The sequence below is a fragment of the Cyprinodon variegatus genome, unplaced genomic scaffold (genome assembly GCF_000732505.1).
Source record: "Cyprinodon variegatus isolate N-32 unplaced genomic scaffold, C_variegatus-1.0 Scaffold249, whole genome shotgun sequence".
NCBI lineage: Eukaryota > Metazoa > Chordata > Actinopteri > Cyprinodontiformes > Cyprinodontidae > Cyprinodon > Cyprinodon variegatus.
This window is the reverse complement of record NW_015150702.1, coordinates 894,878-906,219: the sequence shown is the minus strand read 5'-3', so window position 1 is coordinate 906,219 and position 11,342 is coordinate 894,878. Positions and strand designations below refer to the sequence as shown.

The 11,342-nt window shown below is 37.6% G+C and overlaps 1 protein-coding gene across 1 annotated transcript in view; it reads left to right on the top strand.

Annotated features, from left to right (window-relative positions):
- Nucleotides 1-10,303, top strand: part of LOC107089362 (multidrug and toxin extrusion protein 1-like) — a 24,366-nt gene extending 14,063 nt beyond the window's left edge. The window contains exons 10-17 of the mRNA XM_015382106.1: nucleotides 364-431; nucleotides 574-682; nucleotides 3,536-3,611; nucleotides 3,695-3,764; nucleotides 3,853-3,985; nucleotides 7,870-7,964; nucleotides 8,761-8,865; nucleotides 8,974-10,303. Of these exons, the coding sequence (XP_015237592.1) occupies nucleotides 364-431; nucleotides 574-682; nucleotides 3,536-3,611; nucleotides 3,695-3,764; nucleotides 3,853-3,985; nucleotides 7,870-7,964; nucleotides 8,761-8,865; nucleotides 8,974-9,348 (1,031 nt within the window). The 3' untranslated portion in view covers nucleotides 9,349-10,303. The remainder of the gene's footprint in view (nucleotides 1-363; nucleotides 432-573; nucleotides 683-3,535; nucleotides 3,612-3,694; nucleotides 3,765-3,852; nucleotides 3,986-7,869; nucleotides 7,965-8,760; nucleotides 8,866-8,973) is intronic.
- Nucleotides 10,304-11,342: the final 1,039 nt, after the last annotated feature.

Genomic DNA, 11,342 nt, shown 5'->3' with positions numbered 1-11,342 from the left:
GATTTCAGAATGTGTCATTTAATAGATTTAGTCCTCCTGTGTGTTGTAAATGGTCCCAAATTAAGTAGACGAGGGAGAACCCAATACAGAAACAAATTAAGAAGCTAACTAGAACTGAACTAGTATGGCAACAGTTAGAGATGATAATGAACACAGAAATGATTTATAGAATACAACACAAAGGCAGAAAAATGATAAAGATATAAACACAACTGAAATGTTAAACTACCAAGAATTCAAACAAGCAATACTTTGTATTGCTTGTATTGTACACTTTTTGTACTGTTCTTGCAATAACTGCTGTTTTGCTTCTGTTAAAACTTTTTAACCGTAAACCCCAAACTTTTTTTTTTTTTTTTTTAGGTTGGCTTGGAGAAGCTGATCTGGCAGCCCAGCATGTGATGGTAGAAATAGCAGCCCTTACATACATGGTATGGATTATTTCAAAGAAGTCAAAATGTTTAATTATATTCATTGACTTATCTATTCTTTTTAATTTGCATTTTTTTTTTTACTGAAGTAATTGCTTGAGCAAACATGACCTGGCCTCAATAAGGTATATATTTTTTTCAGTTTCCTTTAGGCGTCCATGTTGCAGCCTGCGTACGTGTTGGAAATGCTCTGGGGGCTGGCAACACATCCAGAGCAATAGTCACTTGCAAAGTAGCTCTAGTTCTGTCAGGTATGAAAATTCATGCTCTATGTTTGGTTTATTACACTTTATGAATCGTTCTGAAAAATTAGTTTGGGTTGACCTGTTGAAAGCTAAAACGTACCACTGTAAAATTGATCTTAGGGCAAGGCAAGTTCATTTATATAACACAATTCAGTACAAAGACAATTAAAAGTGCTTTATGTGGATTCAAGTATAAAATAGAAGAAACATAAAAGGAGAATAAAAGCAACTAAAGATAAAAGCATGATAAAACTGGGTAGTAAAGCAAATAAAACAGTTCGACCTCAAATTTAAGATATCTCACTTAACAGTTTATCGTCAACAGTCAAAGGCAGTTCTAAACAAATGTGATTTTAACTTTGACTTAAAAGAGCTAAGGCTTTCAGCACCTTTACAGTCTTCTGGGACTTAGATCCAGATAAGTGGAGCATAGGAAATAAATGCTGCTTCTCCATGTTTGGTTCTAGTTGTGGGTGTACAGAGTAGTCTGGAACCAGAAAACCTAAGTGGTCTAAAAGGTTTATCCATATACAGTGTCAGCAAATCTGTTATCTATTGAGGTGCTGAGTCATTCAGTGATTTCTAGAGTAACATAAGGATTTTATAGTCTATTCTCTGAGCTACAGGGAACCAGTGTAAGGACTTCAGAACCGGACTGATGTGTTTCTTTCTACTTTCTTAGTTCTAGTGAGAACCCAGGCAGCAGAGTTTTGTATGAGCTGCAATAGTCTGACTGACTTTCTAGTCAAACCTGTGAAGACACTGTTGCACTGTTGTAATCAATTCTACTAAAGAATATATTTAATGGGAGGGTACCCAGAATGGAGCCTTGAGGAACCCTGCGTGGGATTTTTATTATTTTTTATTGTCTCTTATTTTAAGTTCCTTTCTGACACATAGAAGTCAGCAGTGTCAATGCTGTGATCAACAGTGTGAAATGCTGCACTAAGGTCCATTGATACCAGCACTGTGGTTCTTCCAGTCTGAATTTATATGCATTACATTGAAAACTTTAATCTGGGCAGTCTCTGTACTGTGGTTGAATTGGAAACCTGACTGGTAGACAGCAAGACAGCTGGTAATTTTTAACAAATGATTTAAACAAAAAAAAAGGTTTTGTAATGAAAAATTTCCCCTTGCATTTGTCTATATTATTAATGCCTTTTAGAACAACAGGCATTGTGTTCCACTTAGTACTGGCTGCAGTAACTTAGATCTATGAATAATTATTAGTGTTGCGCCGATGCCATTTTTTGGCCCCAATACAGATACCCGATACCTGGCTGTGCAGTATCGGCCGATACCATAATAATGTAAAATAATTGCGATCATGGCTTTGTCAAGCTGCTGCCTACCTTTGTGAAGCAGGAGAAAATCTAATACAAAGCGAATCCAGTAGAACTTTTTATTGCCTACCAGGAGTGGGTGACAGTGGTTGAATAATCTTATGGCTCTCAAAATGGTATCGGTGCCCTATTTGTTGGTACTTGCCAATACCGATACCACCATTTTAGGGCAGTATCGGGGCCCCGTCCGATACTGGTATCGGTATTGGTGCAACACTAATAATTATACATTGTTTTTCGCCTCAAAGAGACTTCAAAAAGGAAGTTAATTAATTGCTGATTATTTTAAACACATACCTGTTGGCTATCCTGTTAAGAGGCAGAAGCAAAGAACCCAGAAGTGGTTAACACATATTACTGAACAGGAATGATGTGGTTCCAGAGAGTCAGTCTCTTCAATTCTGAACCCAGTTCAGCTCATAAATCTTAGAGCAACGCTCTCAATTGTAGGATGGGGCCACCCACCTACTGATATTTCTTTTGTCAGCCAGTCTCTGCCACTGATAAACCTGGGTGTACACTGTGCGATTTTTTTCAATCATTGCACGCAGCTACTGCTCACATTGTACGACTAAACCGCAGGGTTTAGTCGTACAATGTGAGTTTACAGCTCACGATTTTGTTCGGCCCAACGCTCTAATGCGATCCAACTGCTCACACTGTATGACTAAAAAGCACGTCGGACTGAGCTGCGTAGTGAGATGGAGCTGCTCTGTAGCTTTCTATCCTGAAGCCAAACAAATAGAAGGGGGATCTTAAGTTCAGTTTAGTGAACCGCACAGCCTTGGCAATTTGTGCAATTTTGTAATGAAAGCCCTGAAAAGAAAAGGCAACGACATATTTGGAAAAAAGACATGGCTGAGCAAACGTGGCTATGACGGTCCGTCAATTTTATAGACAGAACTGCATTTCACATTGCATCCCTGCTATGCTGCTCCGTTTACAGCTGAGAGAAAGAAGAAAAAGAAGAATCCTTGTTTGCGCACTAAGTGATTTGCCGACAACGGTCGGGAGAAAATCAAACAAGTTTGATATTGTCCCGACCTCATGATTCCTGATCCGGAGGTGGTCGTGAGAGGCTGATGGCAGCTCGTAACCCCCTGTACACTAAATGACTCACGACGCATGATCAGGCTGAAAGTCAGCTCGATCTGAAAATTCTTGCACGACTGGAAAATCGCCCCGAAAATCGCAGTGTACGCTGGGCTTAAGGAAGGCAGGTCTTTCCACCAAATGTAGTGTACAAGAACATACTTTGTTTTTGTTTTGTCACAACAAATCCCAATAGCATACATGAAGTTTTTTGTTGAAAACTGACATAATATAGAAAACACAAAGGTTAAATTGTTTTGCAGAATGCTGTCTAAAATAAAGATTAACCTGCTCTAAATCACTCTTTTTGTTATCTGAACAACAGTTGGACAACTAAAATAGTTTTGATAATTTTGTCTGAATTATAATACTGTTCTTGATCCATATAATTTAAGTATTTTGTCTTTTCTTTTTGCTAAAGGAGGGCTTGCTGTATTCCAGGGGTTCATCCTTGCTGGCTGTAAGTCCTTCGTTGGCAAAATATTTACCTCAGATGCGTGAGTCTTCACAACAAAACATATTAATTCCCTTGAAGCTGAAATTGCATCTCTGTTTTGATGATCTCCCATGTTTCCTGCAGCCAAATTATCCAGCTTGTGTCAAACAACTTGACAGTTTACGTATTTCTTCAATTCCTTGATGCAGTTCTGGTATGTTTTTAATTTTTTGTCTTTTTATCTCAAAGTTTTTTCTTTTTTTTTATCAACACTCTTTTTATGTTGTTTTGGCATCCCCTAGTGTGTCTGCAACGGAATTCTTGTTGGATGTGGGAGACAGAAAATCGCTGCCGTATCAAACCTGGTGTCTTACTATTTCATCGGCCTACCAGTAGGAGTGGCACTAATGTTTTGGGCACAGCTGAGAGTATTAGGTAATTTATTTATGATATATATTTATATTTTCATGACAAACTTGATATGCATATCATCACATTCTGGTGTAAAATACTAAACAAAGGTTTTCACTAGTGTTACAACCCAGCTTAGCAAAGGGGAAAGAAGGAACATTTAAAAACTAGATATGATGTGCTTTATAATTTCAATGTTTTATTGAAAAAAATGGGGAAAAGGTAAGCAATATGAAATACAATCAAAACAAAACCACAAAGTGTAACAAAGATAATCTAGCGTTTTTAAATCTACAATGACCAAAGGCCACAAAACTGAATCCTGGTGCTGAGTCAGCACTTTGATAAATATAAGGAGGAACGCACAAAAAAAACACTAGCCACTTCGGGACAGAAGTAAGTTACACAACCATCATCAAACTGTTTGCAAAGTGTCACAGCTATACAAAAGTTGTTCCAACCTTTAACCAATACACAACCCAGAAAGAGGCAAGACAGCTGCCCAGTATAAGCAGCTCTCCTTGGATTGGTGGGACAATCAGGCCAGTATCCAATCCAGATGAGGAGAGGCTTGCAACAGGAATTGACAGAAGAAACGGCAGGAAACAGGAAATGACAGGAGGGCTGCAAGTTCTTAAAGTGATGCCAGCTGACAGAGAGCTGCAACTGCATCTGCAAACATAACCTGGGAAAAAAAAACAAAAAAAAAACGTACACACAAAAAAACAATAAAAACAAAGGCCACTGGCTGTAACACAAGCTTTTTTAGTTATATGTAGGATTTGTTCCTAACGATTGTTATTTGAATATGCTACTTTTTTTCATATTCCATATCCTTACATACCGGTATATATTTCATATACAGTAAAGAGCATAAAAATTAAGGGCAGAGCTTGTACCTGATCATCCTTTGTTGGTGTTGTAGATTTGGTGCCTGGGAGCACACTAGATAACCCAGTAAATCAAAGTAGCCTGAGTAAACCGGGCAGCAAGGTTTGGATCTTTTTAGGAACTTCATTAGTCAATTAAGTAATGATTCAGAAGACTACAATAAAACAAAATAGGATACTCTTTACTATTCAATCTACCACAACATAAACACCCAACCTACCTAAATAGGGATAATACCTTAACAACACTGACAACAAACCTAAAGAATACATAAAAAGATCTATTTTCCTTTTGGGGGAAGCCATTTAAAAAAGGTTCAATGTTTGTTTTACTACAATATGTGTTTTATTATGTTTTACAAAACTCATCCAGGTGCCAAACTTAGGCTCTTCCAGGTTCCCTGTTCTTCTAGGTAATGTAAGTCATAATGATCTGCTAGCCTTTAACAACATAACCAGTTCTAAAACATTGTTCCTAACTGGAAAAAGCTTGAATCCTGTTGCTACAGACATATTGTGGAAGATGGATGGACCAGTTTGGGCTTTTTCTGCAATGATGAGGCTGTCACCTTTGTGTGTTATGGTAAAAGAAACAGCTGAGCTGAAAGGTAGAACTGTTAAATTGCTGGGCCATTTACTTGACAGTATTCAGCTATGGTCATTAAATATGGATTCTGACAAAAATAATAAAGCTATTCCCCCACATTATTTAAATTAGGCAAACCTTTTTATATTTTTTCCTTTAGATATGACAAATAAAGCAAATAGTCTGATGCTTAAAAGGTCAGGTCAGTATATTCAGTGGTTTCTATATGGCAATAATACCTGACGGAAACAATAATTGGGATTTTGAGCATCAGCCTGCAGCTATTATACTAAACAATATAATGTAAATAAATATTTTTTTATCACTATGTTGTCTTTATATGTTTCAAAGTAAACAATAAGGGGAGGATTTTTTTTCCCTTGCCTTATTATGACCATTACTTTAAAATGTTAAATGTTTGTAGTTAAGCTGAATGAGATATGCAAACTACACAATACTACATTCATCTCTGTGTTCCCATCCTGTCACAAGGGAGCTCTAAAGAGCATTACTCCTCTGACATTGTAAAAGAAGACAATTATAGCATCTGCACGTATTTCCTTTAATGACAAATTGGGTAATTCTGACAAACCTTGGGATATAGTTTTGGACATAAATTTCACACCTTTTACTTTAAAAAAAAAGTTGTGTTCTTTGAAGAAACTCACCCTGGTGTCATCTGCAAAACTCAATCGATGTGATTGGTGGTGAACCTGGGGACGCAGTCGTGTGTCATCAGTGTGAACAGCAGGGGCTTCAGGACTCAGCCCTGATGGAAGCCTGTGCTTAGGGTTATGACATCAGAGGTGTTCTGTTCTTGCAGCCAATTGAAGAGAGGTGTACTGAAGCCCAGCTGTTCCAGTTTTCCTATCAGATGCTGGGGGATGATGGTGTTGAAAGCTGAACTAAAGTCCAGGAACAGCATCCGCATGTGGGTGTTTTCCTCCAGGTGTGCTAGGCTCAGGTGAAGAGCAGAGGAGATGGCATCCTTAGTGGAGCGATTCCGTTGGTAGGCAAACTGCAACGGGTCGAATGTTTGGGGGAGACTGGAGTTGATGTGTTTTTTACCAACCTTTTGAAGCACTCCATCATGGTAGGAGTCGGCATACAGGAGGCTGGTAATCATTGAGTGAGATCACCTGAGAATAGTTTGGGACTGGGATGATGGTGGCAGACTTAAAGCATGCTGGCACTATGGATTGCACTAGGGAGGTGTTAAAAATGTATGTGAGGGCATGCATGTGATGCAGTGGTTAGCGCACATGAACCATGTACGGAGGCCTTAGTCCTCGACGCAGGCGACCCGGGTTCGAATCAGATCTGTGGTCCTTTGCCACATGTCTCTCCCCCTCTCTCATACCCCTTTCCTCTCAGCACTAAAGGAGCGATTAGTGCCGTAAAAAAAAAAAATGTCTGCAAGGACACCAGCCAGCTGACCTGCACAGTCCTTGTACACCCGCCCGGGTGTGTTCTCAGGGCCTGGGGCCTTTCGTGGGTTGACTATCCTTAGAGTCTTCCACACTTCAGCTGTGCTTTTTAGTGCCTCAAACCTTCCAAAGAAGTTGTTTAGTTAATTTAGGAAGACAGCATCAGCTGCACCCACCGTCTGGGAGCATGTGTTGTAGTCTGTGATTGCCCGTATGCCTTGCCACATCCCCGTGTTGTTGCTGACATCATGAAAGTGATCCTGTATCTTCTAGGTCGGATTACCTCCACCTCTGATTGCTGCCCAGTCTTCTTTGCATGGTTCCTCATGGTTCCCACCGCAGGTGGTGAGCCCACTGGGGGATGGTCTCGCATCACTCCTTTGGGCTGGTCCTGGCCAGGTCGAACTAAGAAACACCCAACCCTAGATCCGCGTGACATCAAGTAACTCAGTTTCTTTAGTTATCATGGGGGCTTTGTGAGCCGCGCTTTGTCTGATTTACCAACATAGCCTCTGAGATCATCCAGGCATTAAAACCCCTCCATGACGTTAAGATGGTGGTTTAAGGAGGGGATAATTTTGCATTATAGGAAAATGATTAAATGCATTGTCAGTCCCTAAACAAACCACCACCGCCAGGGTATAGCAGCTGACATCAGGTCTCCTAAATGATGCAACCTTCCTAGCTAAGCCAAGAGCAAAACTCAGATGCATACCCTTTTTAATTTAAGGAGGGCACAAAACAGACGGCTTCAGACACAAAATCAGGGTTTCAACAAATGTGCAGTAAATTTTCATAATAATGCCTCGGGCATGTAGACAGCATTACACCATATCTATTTATACAGTTTATTAGCAAATAAAGTTGATTTAGGGCCTAGTAGTCATTTAAGTAGCACATTGGTTGTATTCTATAAGATTATGCTGTTTTTGTATGTTGGGTAATAACCTAACAAAAACATGATAGTTACCACTTATATGAGCTAATCAATGTCCTTTATTTCAGGTTTATGGCTGGGTCTCCTAATTTGTGTCTTTATTCAGACGGGTTTTTTCCTCATTATAATCTTCAAAACTGACTGGAAAAAGGTCACAGACAAGGTGAGTTACACTCTATAAGTAAAAAACACACAGAAACAAATGAATTAAAAAATAAACTAATTATAAAAAAATATATATATTTTGAAGACAAACCAGATTTGTATATTTTGGTCTAATACTTCTGTCAAGAAACAGTGCTTGCAAGGTTTCTTGCTTAGGACCTCAGGATTGATGAAAAACAAAACAAAAGACCAAACAATTATTTACCTAAACGATACACACCTGCTTTTTAAGGGCTGAATGGACCACTTGCCCTTCCTGCAACGTGGTTTGGGATGGTGGGAATAGTGCATAGTGGTAGTATTTAAGGCCGGTGTGGGATTGGGCCTGGTTGCCCTTAGATGTGGGTGCTAAGTTGTATATATCTTTGCTCTGTGATGGACTGGTGACCTTCCCAGGGTATAACATGCCTTTCACCCATAGAATGCTGGAGATAGGCACCTTTTACCAGTTCTCCTTCAAACAGCAGATACAAAAAAGGACTGTAGCTAGGTACAAATTGACATTTTTCTTTTTCATATAAAACGAAAAATGTACTTAATGAACAAAAGTGAAAATTCCTGAAATGGCAAAGGGCCACATAATTTCTCCCACATAATTGTTAAATTTATTCTTAGTCTGTATAAAAAGAAGGAAAATTAACTGTAAACACATTCACAATTTCAGCTTGAATTGTGTCACATTTAAGCAAGATTCTTTTTAAATAAATACATTTTCTGTGTTCTGTCTCTAAATGTCAAATTTACAAGAATTTTGGTAGTCGTGTTAAGCTAATGGTCTCACTGACATTCTTTAGGCTCAAAAACGAGCTGGGAAAACTGTGGTAGTCCCCCCCGTGCGTCCAGTCAGTACAGTTCTGAATGAAGCAATCTTACCAGATGTCATTGACTGCCCAGATTCGGTATGTACAGAGCGTCCTGTGACACCTTTTTATTTACCCTGTTTATGAATGTATTATAGAAGCCTTTCCTTGCCTTATATAAATGTATTTTTCTTTATAACCCCAAAGGCCCAGGAAAAGAATGAAACAGCCTTTGGAACAGAGGGCTACAGTCGTGTTAATACCCATGATCAGGAGCTGAAGGGGGGGTATGAGTCAGAAGAAAACCCCAGAGGTGCGGCTGTACCTGAGAGAGACGCTGAAAAGAGCAAGGAATGTTCTGTCACTAAATCCCCAGACAGGCTGTCCACCTCTCAGCTGATCATGCGTCGGGGACTCACATTGCTATCTACAGTTCTAATTTTGATCACAGGAGTTGCATTTCAAATTGCTTTTCCTGTACCAGAACCCCATGCCTCTAATATGGCCAACTTCACCTTAAACTGGGCTAATTACTCCACTCCTACACCACTGAATGCACTAAACCCAACCACAAGCTTGTAAGCAACTTGAAATGGAGACATCTGCTGACTGCATGTGGTTGTTGCACTGGCACTCTATTCAGCAAATGTCTTGTTGTAAAGATCACTTCTAACCCTTTCAATATGAGGAGCCAGGCTGGGCTCACAAGTTTTGGTGCAAATTTTACCAGCACACTATGAATAGAGTGCCAAAAATACTGCAATTTGATAAATAAATCTTTAAGTAATGATTTATACCTGTAATAGTTTAAATTACAACAAAAATAAATCAAAAACTCCAAACTAATAGTTTTATAGGGTAAAACTGCAATATTTCTAGCTTTTGTATGTGTATGAACTGAAGTACACCACATAAACCCACTTAATCCCACATACCTTCTAATCGGTTTACTTACACTTCACATTATCTCCATCAACTGATGGGAAGTGATGACAAATTACTCCAGAACATAACTATGGTGTTACTAAATAATGACTGAAATAACTGCACATTTGTAATTTAAGCTGATATTGTATTTACTGAAACAAAAAATAAGTATTAATTCTACAATTGATTTATTTTCCTAAATTTTGGCACATTTGGACCTTCATGCCTGCTAGCATTTACGTATTTTTTATTTAATTTATTTTCCCTTTGCCCTGTTGGTATTTGTTTAATCCTTAAATTAGTTTTTCATTTTTTATCAAACAACATCTTTAGTGTAAACATTTATATTGTACACATGGGAAATCAAGTGCACATGGAAAATGTACACGGACAGGTGTAAATACATAGATTACCCACTGACACCTGGATTTATTTACAAGTATATATAAAAATGTGTTTTTGCCTTTAAGAAGATGAAAAATTATATTGAGATTGGTATTTTTACTATTACACAAAAAATATGCAGTAAATTTACAACAACAGACAAAATATTCAAAATTAACATAAAAATCACATAGTAATAAAACTGTTATAAACAGGTCTTATCAATAAAAAGTAAATAACATCTGTTACATTGTAGCAACAGATTTTTTTTTACATATTTTTACATTATTGTAAATTGTATGTATGTCAATAATGTCATAATAACTCAATAATTAAACTGTAATTAACCAATTTTAATTGCAAAAAATAAACATCTGTTACATTTCAATCTATTTTTAGTGCAAATTTGTAAAAACAGTTTTAGTAGAAGATTCATGTAGATTAATAAAAGAAAAGTATAATGCTCAACAATGAAAACTAACTCAGTAATTGAAATGGAGATTTATTTTCCAGCATGTTATTTTTATAAATATAACTGAAAGTAAGAAGGCAAAATAAATAGGAGCGCCGGAAGAAAAGCAGTCCAGAAAGCTGTTATTTATATAGCACTGTTAGGGACTTGGAACTTGCACAATAACGTAATGTATCAATTACGCTACAAACCAAAATATTGTGACAACCTCACAAAAACTGGCCACAATCTTAGAATGTAGTTAGTGAAAGAACTCGATAAGAAAAGGAGTATTTTTTATCTTGGCACCAACTACTTTATAATAAAAAATTAGCTTATTTCCTGACTGGTTTCATCTGTTTTTGACTCCAGATTTTGCTCATGCATCGGCACAAAATATGTATTTTAGGAAGCAGTCCTGGTAGAAAAGACTGTTTTTTTTAAAGGTTCCTAGGACCATAGCTAAGGTGCATGGGGGAAATGAATGCTTTGTTTGATAAATATTTGCTACAATGGGTATCAAGGGGTTAAAACAGTGGTAAGTAATAAAACAGTTTAGTTTTTTTTTGTCATCATAGATTTCTCTTTGGGTTTTCTTTTGGAACAATTGACGTTTAAAGATATTTAATAAGATTTTGTGTATAGTTAATATACAGTGGGTACAGAAAGTATTCAGACCCCTTTCAATTTTTCACTCTTTGTTTCATTGCAGCCATTTGCTAAAATCATTTTATTTCTCATTAAAGTTCAAACGGAAAAAAAAAAACTTAGTTTCTAATTTGATAGTATGTACAAAATTAAATACATCAAAAAT